The sequence below is a fragment of the Thalia democratica genome, unplaced genomic scaffold (genome assembly GCF_965202585.1).
Source record: "Thalia democratica unplaced genomic scaffold, ktThaDemo2.hap1.1 HAP1_SCAFFOLD_75, whole genome shotgun sequence".
NCBI lineage: Eukaryota > Metazoa > Chordata > Thaliacea > Salpida > Salpidae > Thalia > Thalia democratica.
The window spans coordinates 148,260-161,652 of NW_028139254.1; the positions used below are offsets into that span (position 1 = coordinate 148,260).

General features: G+C 24.9%; 1 protein-coding gene across 1 annotated transcript; it reads right to left on the bottom strand.

Annotated features, from left to right (window-relative positions):
• Nucleotides 1–9,052: 9,052 nt before the first annotated feature.
• LOC145845550 (uncharacterized) lies at nucleotides 9,053–13,373 on the bottom strand. The gene is made up of 7 exons (XM_082952741.1): nucleotides 13,307–13,373; nucleotides 13,124–13,190; nucleotides 12,540–12,635; nucleotides 11,674–11,794; nucleotides 11,340–11,382; nucleotides 10,049–10,214; nucleotides 9,053–9,657 (listed from the first exon to the last, which is right to left on the bottom strand). The coding sequence occupies exons 1-7, from the start codon at nucleotides 13,335–13,337 to the stop codon at nucleotides 9,489–9,491; spliced, it is 693 nt and encodes a 230-aa protein (XP_082808867.1). The 5' UTR covers nucleotides 13,338–13,373; the 3' UTR covers nucleotides 9,053–9,488.
• Nucleotides 13,374–13,393: the final 20 nt, after the last annotated feature.

A 13,393-nucleotide genomic window follows, 5' to 3' on the forward strand; every position in this document is an offset into this window, starting at 1 on the left:
GTAAGGGATAGGGGTAACAGTGATAGTATAAAAAAAAAACAATTTAAACTTAAACTTATTAAAATTATAGTAAAAAAATTCAAACCATGTAAAAGTGTCCGTTAGTGCAAAAGTGACCCCCCGCGCAAAGTTTACGCCCTGCAAAAGTTTCTTTGTGCAAAGGTGCCCCTTTGTGCATATTTGACACGTATTCCAGTTTATGTAAAGTAAAAAAAATCAAAAAAAAATTATTATGGCAAATTTTTTTATCAATTTACTTATTTAACAATGTCTTAAAAAATATATTTTTTTGTAACTATTTTAAGTTTGTAGATCGAGTTTAAATTAAAGTTTTGTTTACAAAAAAAGGTAGCAAAAAACTTTCAAAATTCTAAACTTTTTTGTTCACGACACTTTTGGTAGTTTTTTTAAAAGTTATTTCATTGGCTAGACACAGAGCGTTGAAAAATTCTACAATAGAAACTTAAAATTTCTTTAACATAAATGTTTTGTTTGGCTGGTTACTTAACATTGTGTATTCTAAACTTATTCTATTTATCTCATAAAAACATCTGAAGCTAAGCAATTAACAATTTTCCAAAAATTATTTTAAATATTACATTAGGTGTTATTTACTACTGTTGAAAAATCGTATTTTTTAGTGTGGTGATAGAAATAATTTATGTATATAAATACAATAATGTTAAGATAAAGTAATGGGAAATTAACAGATAAAGAATGAATGATAAAAATCTATACAGGTTCATATATTCCTAATCACGATTAAATCAAAGAAGTTACTAAAATTAAATTTAAGTACTAGATGTGTACTTAAGTATAATCAGTCGTAACTTTTAATATGGTTAGGTGTTATTTAACAGTTTATAATTTCAAAATTATTAACAGTTAATATTGTATCCTATTTTTTAAAAACGTTCTACCATGCGTTGTTACCATAAATGTTGTATGTAATCAAATTTTAATACTTTTTATGAAAAAAATAAAAAAAAAAATTTGTAATATCTTCACAAATTGAACTAATAATGTTTTGAACAAAATACAGCAATTAATTGTTAAATCAATTTATTTTCTTTTATACAATTTAATTCTTTACAGCTAATTAAATATCTCTGATTTAATATGACTTATAGTTGAAACTATTGTTAGTCTTTGTTATTTTCTTTTTCCTAAGCAGCTTAAGCGCTATAACTAAATACCATTTAAAAGCAATTGCAGAAAAAGTGAAGTAATGACATTTGAAAACAAAATAATTAGATGTTTATTATTTAAATTATGTGTAATAATTCATGCTGAGAAAAGGGTTTAAAAATATTACAGGAAAAAAATGCTTAGGAACAAAAATTAAGTAGTCACTCAGAATTTACAATACCTAATTTTATAAACATCTTTGAAAAAAAAAATTAAAACAATCATAAAATGCACACAAAAGCCAATTGTGAATATATCTATAGTCCGTTTCCAAAAATCTTAAAAAAATAAGTGCTTAAACAAAATTCATTAGTCATATAAATGGTTTCAATTTTTGTAAAAACTAGTACAGATATCATGTTTTCAGATTAAATTTTTGGTTTACTATGAAAATCTTTTTATACACTTTTACTTTTAAATAATTTTTATACATTATATTTTAAAAACACCAAGCAAAATAATAACTTTTAGTATGTTAAAATGGAATGTATTTTAAAATGTTAAAAAACATGAAGAAATATATTTAACTAATAGTTAACAATATTAAAAAAAATTATATTCATATGAACACAATATTCAAACTTAGATTTAAACTGTTGTAACTTTTTATTTAAGCTGAACACTTAAAAAAGGCCCTTTCAGCTATAAAATTTTAGTACAAAGCAAAAAAAAAATTGATGTCAGCGAAAATATGCCATTTAATGGAAGCAACGTGGTACAATACTATTACATTAAAGTTTAAAAAACTACAACTAAGCCTAAAATTTATACTACAAGCTATGAAGTATAAACAAATAGTAAACAAACCTTTCACATTTAAACTAGTTACAAAAATTGTGAAAAACAAACAAAACTAAATAAGTATTTATCAATGTGGGTGAATAATATATACATTACAAATCAAGTATAAATTGTTTTATACAGCCTGAAATGCATGCCTCAATTAATACATAAGATGACTATTAGAACAATCTGGACTACTACAATCTGGACTACTACAATCTGGACTACTACAACCTGGACTTGTGAGCCAAAATGTAACTTTAAAACTTACTTAAAAACTTTTAATACTTTTAAACATGAATTTTTTTAAAACAAAGTCGTTATAAATAAAGCTTTATTAAGTCTAGCGGTTTAAAATCGGTATACAAAGAATAAAATAAACATTTGATTGAATTAAGTTCATTGCAACATGATCACAACATTTCGACAAGAGAAAAATGTTTTTTGCGAATTGTTTTGTTTTCATAATAGTGTTTGTGTTTGAGTTAGTAAAAAATATTATTGACGTGTAAAAATATCAGTTTAGGAATATTAAATAACTGTACCAACTTTTTTTAATTAATCATTAAGGCGAATTAAGGGTTGAACAGAAAGTGAAAATAAAAAGTTCTGAGTACTGAAATAGTTTTTATTAGTTTATTGTATTAGTAATGCTGAAGTACTGTTTGGCTATACAAAATTAATTTTATTTTATATATTACTTCATAATATTCTAAAAATGTCATTAAATTTTTTCTAACATAGTTATTATTATTATTGATTATAGGCCGATAAATTATGCTAACAATACACAAAATATAAGTATTAGGCTTTTTAAAAAGAAAATTAACTTAAGAAAATTTTGTTTAGAAAGATGTTATTTACCCTATTTTCTGCAAAACAACTTTTTAAGACTACTACAAATTTTTCCGTTTCAATAGTTTACTATTAGAAATAACGGTATAATACATATTATCTGAAATAAAAGGTTAAATTTGTAATTTAAATACATAAATTTCGTTTCATACAGTAATTAGCTTCCATACATCTTATATAAATACCTAATTTTGCATCTGAACTGAAGTTACATCGAAATACATATTACTTGTCTTAACTTTTTAATAAACGTACTTAAAGTTTGGTAGGTTTCAATTTCCAAAAACTTATTTTAGTAAAGTTTTGTAACACTGAATTCATTACAGCACTGGAAATCTATTAGAATCAAAATATATGAAACTATGAACTTAAGAGATAATTAATGAACAGTAGTCACTAGTAACTATTTAATTTAAGAATTATGATTTCTGCTAGAGTTTGCGGTCTTAATTATCATGGAGTGTAAATAATTGACTACTAATCTTTTTACTTAAAATATTTATAAATCGAGCTGTTTTAGTTACAACAAAAGTTTATTATTTTAAACGCAGTAGAAAAACAAACTCAGAAAAACTTCAACGCAACACAATTCTTCAACTAACACATTTCTCATCCAAAACAAAAAACAATTTAGCTGAAAAATAACTCAAAATTCATCATGCTTCTTTTTGCCGTTCACATCTCTCAGAAAATCAATCTTTATGCCGTTGACCGGATCTATCAAAGTGAGAATGGCAGGTTTGCGCCAGCTAGTGATCAGATATGGAGTTTCTGAAGTATCAGAAGGAAGAGCCAATTCGAACCTGTAGCACTTTGAAGCATCAAGCCTTTCGCAGAGGTCAAACTTCATTTCAATATTCACGTTTGAGAACTGGTTGTAATACATCTTAGAGATGGATAAATAGTCAAATATGCTGATTTTTTCTTGACACCGTGATATCTCATAATATTCATGGAACATACAACTGTCTCCTTGAAAATTGGTATCAATAGCTTTGTCGTAAAGCTGTTTATACGCCGGCAAAGTAAATAGTTTTGCAAAGCCTCTGATCTTGTTGTACTCATCACGAAGCTGACACTTTTTCAACATTTGGAGTACTTCAGGACACGTGTAACAAGATTTACCTACACACAATATTTTGTATTCGATATTGGAATCAAAAAGGGTGTACACAAGAAATATGAATTTGGGATCTCCAGTAACTTTCTTCGGAATGATTATCTTTTCATCAATTTCGTCGGATGTTAATCGAAATTCAGCTTTAATCTCGAGACCATCAGCACAAAAAAGACTTTGGATCTTGACGTAGTTATCTAATGACTGCTTAACTCCGGAAGCGTTCTTAATCAGCTTTTTCATGATGTCACATTCGTCATAGTTTTGTTCTTTTTGAGGACCTTCAAGGGTCGGAGTGGCCGACATTACTGTGGATGAGCGCATCATCAGAAGAAACATGGCGGAGAACAAAACCGTGTTGTATGAAAACATCATTACTCAAAAACCTGAAAAAAAAGTTCATTTATAATTAATTACAAAATTTGTTAAAACTATGGTCTTAGTTAAATGATGACTACATTATATTTAACACCTGCAAGCAGTGAACTGAATTAAATGTCAATAAGTGGTGTAAGACTAAGTTTACTCATTGAATATAATTTTATATTTAAAAACAAAAAAAAATGCTCCAATTAAGTTGAAAATTTAATTACTTAAAACAAAATACAATAAGTTCAAATACTTTTATTAAAGATGAATTAAAGTTTATCTGTTTTCAAATAATATTTAATTTTGTCTACTGATGGTTTTACCTTAAATAAATCTAGACAATATTAATCACTCAAGTGAAAGTTTAAACATTTATACTGACAAAATTGATTTTCTAATACACTAACAAACATTTTTTCTGAAGTATTTATATAACTCAATTAGCTATCATAAAACAAGTTATATAAGAAAATTACTTTTCAATCAGAAACTTTTAATCAGCTCACTAGAAAGTTTGAAAACCAGCAAAACCTTGACTAGAACAACTAACTTGTACAAAATGGATTCTTTGCTGTTTGTAACAAAACTTTTTACTAGGTCAGTGTAAAAAACTAAATGCATTAAATGTTTGAAACCTTTTTTAATAACAAAAAAAGTTCCAAAAATTCGTTTAAAAGTTTTAAACTTTGTTTGCTTAAAAAAAAAACAAAGTATTTTATAGAAAATATTTGAAAGATTAAAGTTTCAAGCTAAGGTAAATGTTCTACAAACTTTTTTTTTTTTAACCTTATTGAAGCAGGTTTTTTATTGAAGTTTTCTAAAATATTTTTTTATTCGTTTTTAGATTAACTTAGTTTAACAAACCTAATAAGAATTAAAATAAAAAACCATTTTTTTTAAGCATACATTTGAAATATTAACTCAAGTAAATATCAGAAAACTTTATAAATTATTTGTTACTAATACTGCTGTAACTAAAATTCACAAAGCACTGAACATTCGTTAAACATTTTATTACTAATAAAGATTATTTTTATAAAAAACATTTCCACGATATTCGACAATATATTTAATACAATACTAAAAAGATATTTATACTATGATTGTTAAACTATACTGTGGCTAGTCTTCCAAAAACAAAACAATCTTATGAATTTTAACCTATCTTTTTTAAAACTAATTTATGTTATATGTATTTAAAAGAAATGTTCAAACAATCACAACACTTTAAAAAAGACAAAACATCATCATTATTTATACCGAATGATAAATAAAATAAATTTAACTTCGCCAAACGTTTTTATTTTTCATTCAAAAATATTTTTAGTGGTTTTAGTAGACTCGAACGTCAGTTAGTTTATTAGGTGTTGAACTAATTTTAAGTAATATATAAATTTTTAATTTTTTACTTGCTTAAACTACAAACAGTCGTTGGTAATAAATCTTATTTCATTGTCGTTTTAAAATCTTAGTTTTCTAATAGCCTCTTAAAGAAATTTTTTAACTATTTTATAACAAAACTACATTTGTAAAAATTAAGAGTGCTCAATGAATAACAAAATTTGTGCTTAACTTATCTCTTTGCTGGTTCACTTATTTAATACATACACTTTGTACTTTCGCAACTTAAAAAAATACGAGTAAATGCTTCTATTTTAAATCGAGCGTTAAAATAATATAAAAATAACGAACAGTATCAAAAACTTTTATTTAATTTTTAAAAGATTTAAAAACAATAAAAAAGAAAATCAAAGTATGTTTTTGAGGTTTATAATTTTCCTGTTATTTAATATGTCAGGTTAACAACCAATGACTGAAACGTAAATATTTTTTTTAATTTTGATTAGCTACCAAAAATGAACGATATAGCAATTGAAACTTACTTAGAACTGGGTGCTTTTGAAAGTCGAGAGATGTTTATTTTGCACGAAGGGTCACTTTACACGAAGAGTCACTTTTTCATGAAGGAATACTTTTCACAAAGACAATTTTGCACGGATTAAACTTTTTATTCTTTTCCTTTTTTCTCCATAGTTAATAACATTTACCAATTAACCCTTACCCTTGGTCGGTAATTTTTTTTTCTTTTCTACTTTCGATGTTACTCCTAACCCTTACCCTCGGTCTGTAAGCTTTTTTTCGCTTACTTTCCGCTTCGTGCAAAACCCTACTTGTGCAAAATTGACCCTCCGTGCAAAAGTGTCCCTTCCAGTAAAAGAGACGACGTGCAAAAGTGTACCTTTGTGCTTTTCTGACACTTACCTATTGAAAGAATGTCTCTTTTGAGTAGGTTTTTGTTTGGGTCTAATAGAAGCTTTTTGTGGATAGTATTTTTTTTTCTTGTTATAAAAAGTTTTCAAAGGTTTATCGTAACAAATTTCTAAAACATGACTTTTGATACGAAGTTCCAAAAGTTTAATAATAAAAAGAGTTTAAATTTTGTTTGTTGTTGATAAGACTTAGTTGGTAGTTTATTTTTGTTGAGAATGGTGATACTATACCATTCTAACAAGAATAAATAAAGCGCTGATATTTTTATCAATTTAAAATTATAACTAAGTCTTATTGAAAACTTTTTATCAGATCAAAACTAAGTCTGTGATTACTGCAGTTAACATTAGGATTTGCCAACATTATCTAAAATTCCTAAGAAACGATCACACAAAAGTGTTGTCAAAAAAGATATACCATTTTCACCTACTTACTTTCTTAAATATGACGAGCTGTTTACAGCCGTCAAAATAATATTTCTTCAGCTCAGTTATTAATAATTGTTTCTACTTGTAATAATAGGAGTTAGAAATATAAATTCCACTAATTGAATTACGCACATACTTAACTGAACTGTAGGTCCTATCAAAGATTTTGATATAAAACTTTTTAGATCACATAAGTATTGATAAGTTTTGTTCAAATTCTAAGTTAAATACTATCTCTGGTATCTTGTTGAAAAATGAGTTTGTTTGATAATGATAACACTCTAACAGTAAAAGCTAAGGTTTCTGAAGTTGTATATTGTAAAATAAGATAAGATGAGATCACCATCTTTAGAAATAAGAATGATTTACTTACTAAATAAATAATAAGAACTGTCTACTTGTGCTACCGAGGAACGAGAAGAGATCCAACAGACTTTGTTAGAAGCTTAATTTTCAGTTGTTTTAAAGAACATGAATGATATTCAAAATAAATAATACTAAAAAACAAATTTAAAGTTAGTGTGAAATCATTTAACAGGTTAAGGTAGATATTTCAAATTTATACTTAACTTTGACGTTTTTGGGTTCAATAACAGTTTATTCAACACATTCGCTGTTTATAAATTTCAAGCGAAATAAGGTTTTTAAGAGAATTTATATTTTGAAAATAAAACTATTTATATTTTATAGAAACTAGAGTAAATTATAACGAAAAAACACCAATTAATCATAGAAACTTTTTTTTTAAGTTTATGTATTGAAATAACTTATTTATGTATTATAATCAGTTTTTGGGTGCAATAACAGCTTACACAACATCTTCGTTGTTTATGAAATTCAAGCAAAATATTATCCTTAAAAATAAAGTTTAATGCTTTAATTCGAAAATACAACTATTTAATTTTTATTTCATAAACAATAGTGAATTATTACGAAAAAATATCAATTAATCATAAAAAAATTCTAAAGTTCATGTCATGAGTTTATTCTTTAAAGAATTTTTTTTACAAACTAAGTTTTGGTCAAAGACCTCGTCAGTGCTTAAATAAACATGTGTCATGAAATTAACTCATTTCGCACTTTTCTTCGTTTTAAAGCTACAGAATTTTTAAATGCTGTTGAAAACCTATGAAATTAAAATGTTTTTAATTATAAATAATTTTACACTACAGTTGTTTTTTTGAACACTCTCAGAACAGAGTGTATATAAATATATTTCAAAGAAATCTGCTATATAACAACGTTTACTCTAATAGAGATCTTCAGTCGTAACTAAATACTGAATTGAAATAGAGTTAAACTTTAGCTGAAGATCTCTACATTACAATGAAGCACTATTTTATAAAAGAAATAAAATATAGTACTTGTTTTCTTGAACGCAAGTTTATAAATTTAGTTGTTTGACTCAGAACCATAACTATATAATAAACAAACTTGTTCAAACTAGATTTGTTTTTTCGATTGAGCTTTTATTTGGACTTATATTTTCAATAAAAAACCTCTTTATAAAGTAACTTAAAACTTGTAAAAATTAAAAAACAAGCCTTTTTATTAAAATTTTTTTTTGTAAAGTTTTAAAAACACCTAACGGGCTGAGTGAAACATGAAATTTAAATTAAACTTTGATTGACTGAAAAATTAAAAAAAAAAACTTTAACTGCTTAATCATCATAAAAAGTCCTAAACTTGTTTACTTTTTGAAAAAATAAACAAAAAATCAAAGGTTTAAAAACAAATATTTTAGTATAACTTAAAACTTTTAAACTGTTTTTCATCACTCGATAGTAACTTTATTTTGTACAAAAAGCATCTTGTAAAACAAATATGATTAAAAAAGTTAAATAAGAGAAAAAAATTGTATTTAACTCTTTAATTGTGATGGTATGTCGAAATACGAACTTATTTATTCTTATAATTAATAAAATGCAGCCGTAAATTTACTTCTTGTACTAAGTAGTTTGTGTTCAACTTTTTTTGTATATGAAAAAGTTAAATTAAATTAACTTTAGTTTTAACTGAAACTAAGTAGTTCTTGCAGGAATAAAATTCATTTTATTAATTCATTGCTTAATATTACTAATTAACATTTGATGGAATAAAGAGATATTTAGAAGATTAGTTTCCTTATAAATTACTAACATTTAAAAGAAAATCAAGTAAGATACTTAAGTAAACACATGTACAGTATAACTTAAAACGCTTTAAGAAATTTAAACAAAAACATGAAGCAAAAACATAAAACATTCTTTACAAAAAAGCAATATTATACTTGAAGTAAAACATTTATCAGACACTATTTTGTTAGTTCATAATATAAACTTATTATTGTAAAATTAAAAAAAGTACATGACTCAATAAAAACTGATTGTTGAACATAGGATTTGAAACTTTGTACTAGAATGCTTTGTGTTAACGAAGAATGGTGCAATAATAAAAAAGCAATTTTTAAGGAAAGAAAAGGAAAATGTATATAGCAATTAAAATAAAAACTTGTCAAAATTTATGAGTACAGGCTCAAGTTTGAGGAAGTCTCTGGATCCCAAATTTGTGTCTTTGAGAAAGCTAATAAAACTTGCAGCTTTCAAAGTGCAAATCTTGGCACAATTTCCACTCATGTTCAACAAAATTGTTTTAAATTCTTCTTCTCTAAAAATTATAACAAATTGTTAATTAACTTTATCATAAACTCTATTGAATTTGAAATTATCAAAGTTACCTTTCGTATAAGCTTTAAAAAAAAAATTGTACTTCATTCAGGATTTGTATAACCTTAAAATAATTTGTCGTAATAAAAATTATACTTTAAAAAGAGAACTTAATATTTATAAATATTTTAAAACAGATTTAAAAACATATTATTAAAAATTGTACTTTAACTAAGAAAATAACTGTAATTTAAATATGTTACTTAACAATTTTATTTATAATAAAATTTTTTGAAAAAGTTAATAAAAACTATATTTACTAAACTATCTGTATTAATTTCAGTCTCTGGACAAAATAGTTTTCTATTATAAAACTGGATTATAAATAAAACCTGTGCAAGCTCAATAGTTTTACGTCTGCCATCAGATTACGAGCGTGAATAACTTGGAGCAAGTAGCTTGATCTGCGGGGCCACTGTCGACACATTATTACGTAATAAACTAGTTTGCTCACGTCACTACGAACTACACCACTTCTGTTGACAGCATTTTTCGAAACTGCAAACTTTTATATCAATTAATAAAATCTTGTTTCGTACCCGATTGCTTTACTATCATAAATACGTCATCAAAATATATTTAATATATATTTATTTTGATTATAATTTATTAAAAACTTTTTATATATACAGATTCAGCTTTTTCAGTTTCGGCTATTCAAGTCGTTTTATAGCACGAGCTGGTATATTATTGCCTTACAATTGCTCAATAACTCTTATGGGTTTCTTAAGGAAATTTTCAAATAAGATAAAACAAATAACAGTTGTTTTGCACCTAATTAAGTTTTTGTGCGTTGAAAACTTAAGTCAATTTTAATGGGTAGGATTTAAACTAAAGCTTGATAAGTTTATGTGCTTACCGGCAGTATGTTGTCATATAAACTTAATTTATTTGTATAATTCAGAACTTAATAACTAGATACATATCTGCTATTTGGTTACATTTTTATGCACACCATCTGTATAAAAAATCTTTAAAGTATAGTATAAAACCCCATATAATTTACAACAGCTAGAATAATAATGTTCATTTTATGACAACTTTGCTCTGATACACGTTCATAATTTTTACTATTAGTAATGCTGATCGTTAAATTGAATTAAATAAAGCAGTAAATTAGCTTTTATGTTTATTTACATAAATTCAAATTGAATAAGCAACTGCATTTAAAGTCATATTGCACCTCATACTAATGAAGATAATTTTACTAAGTAATCTACAAAGTGAGAATCTGACACTTTTTTGTTTACAGTTTTTTATTGGTTTTCGAAATAGCTGATAAATATACATTAGCTGTATAAACTATAAAGGAACAGATCACAAAGGTTTAATTGTTCCAACTAGAAATTTTTAAACATTAATTAACAAACTTTAATTTGAAACACTTATCTTTAAAACATTGTTTTCCAATAAATTAAAAACAGTTTGCTAATATTAAAAAAATAAGGACTTTTTGATTAAACTAAAGTGCTAAAAGGTCGCTCGTGCATTTCTGACACCTACCTGCTGTATAAAGATGGTGTTTATTAAAAAAATTTAATTAAAAAATCAGAACGATTTCTGTTTGTATTATAATTATACACAATTGAAAACATGAGTATTTAAAAGTATAACTTTACTTACTGTTAGGCGAACGAAGCATCAAAATATTCTGTCGTTTAACTCTCTGTGTCGAGTAAATAATAATAAATTTTTCATTATAATCTAAATAAATCAAAAGTTAATGAGTTAAAAAAAAAGTACTAAATTTATTTTAAATTTTCATAAAAAATACCTAAATGAAACTGTAATAAAATTCATGCTAACTTTTAAAAGTTAGTACTATTTCAGTAACCAACATTAAAGTGTATATAATATAAATTTCTTGGTAATTATACAGTTAAAACACTTATTAAATACCAAAGTAAAAGATATATCGTACAAAATACACTTAGAACTGAAAATAAAATATACTTACATGTTTGTGAATAGCAAATATAAGTTGACAAGAAATGTTGAGGTCATTAAAAATCCTTTTCAAAGTTCTAGGATTTTCATTCAAGTATTTTGACAACAATTCGTCTTGGATTAGAAATTTCCTTACAAAGTTTTTATTTAGTTGAATTATAGCTTATTGTTGTTTTTAAAGCGATATAAGCTGTTGATTTAAGCAAGCTATATCACGAGATTTTGTTATTATAGTTACAAAAAACAAATTTAAGTGCGAAATAACGAACTTAAACCTTGATTACTTATTTACACTTTCACTTAAAAGTTGTTTGTAAGCATTTTCTATAATTCACAATTACATTTTAAATTAAAGTAACAGCTAAATCTTATTAAACTTAAAATAAAATTTTTCTAATTATGACAACACTAAGTTTCTAAAGTTTGATGAAATAATAGTTATGTAGTAAATTCTTTAAAAAAAATATTTTAAAACGTAACATAGTTAATTGATAAAATTTTAATTTTACAACTGTATAAAAAAACTCAAACAAAAACTTTTCAAACTTACATACATTAAATGCAAAAAATGTATTATGTATCATTTCTAGATTTAAGGATTTTTTGAATAATTATATGCTCAATAATATTTTACTTAAGAAATGATTATCTATTTTTGTGACACCTGATAAACACCCTCAAAATTATAATATTCAACAACAAAACACTTGGAGCAGAAAACTTAAGAAAAGCTGTATCCTGCTTAATTTTAAAACGTTAAATGAAATTTTAAAATTACTTTTCGTTGTCAACTATAAACAGTTCAGTAAAGTATTAAAATAACTAATAAAACTAGAATACAAGCATTAAAACTTTGAATTGAATTTATATAAAAACCTGCATTCAAAGAAGAAACGTTTTAAACTTGAAAATCGATTGCAATTTGCAGTGTCAACTTCACAATGGTTATCTCCATTACCGTCCTTTGAATTTCTATAAAAAAATAATTTTTAAATTTATTTAATCAATACTTTTAAAATAGTTAGCTTTCAAACTTAGTTACTTTAAGAAGATAAGCTTTTATGTTGGTAATCTTTTTTATAAAGACAAAAGTAAATAATTCAAGATTACATACTAAAGTTAATGATACATTTAAATATTTTGTGTAGATAAGTAAAGGAATATGTAAAATTAAAAAAACTTGTAAATGCAAAGTGTTTACAATTAAACAAATATGTGAAGATTAAGTTTAAAGTGAAAACTGTTTTTAAAAAATGTACTAGTATACAATTATTTTCAACTAAGTAAAATCTATTCTAGAAAACTGTTATAACTTATTTACAATAGCGATAATAACATAAAATACAAGCTTAATTCACAGGTTTTAGTATATCTATCAACAAATAACAATAAATCAGAAAAGATAGTTTTTATTAACTTAATAAAACTAGTTATTTAATTACACAAGTTAAATAACTTACCTTTTGCCATCTCCCCAATTATTAACATCTCTTTCCGTGATATGACTTGAGGTTAACACTTTGTTTTCTGCTATAAATTATTAAAATAAACAAAATATACATTTAGATGGAAAATGAAACTGCTTACGTTCTAAGAGTTTTTGTAACAGTTAAAAAGATAGCCATTAGCTTTAATCTATCTACCTATAGTCAAACTTTTAGAAGTAACTTGCATAGTTACGTCATAATGAGATTCATGAAGGTCGTTCAAAAGTCCTGAAAGAAAAATCT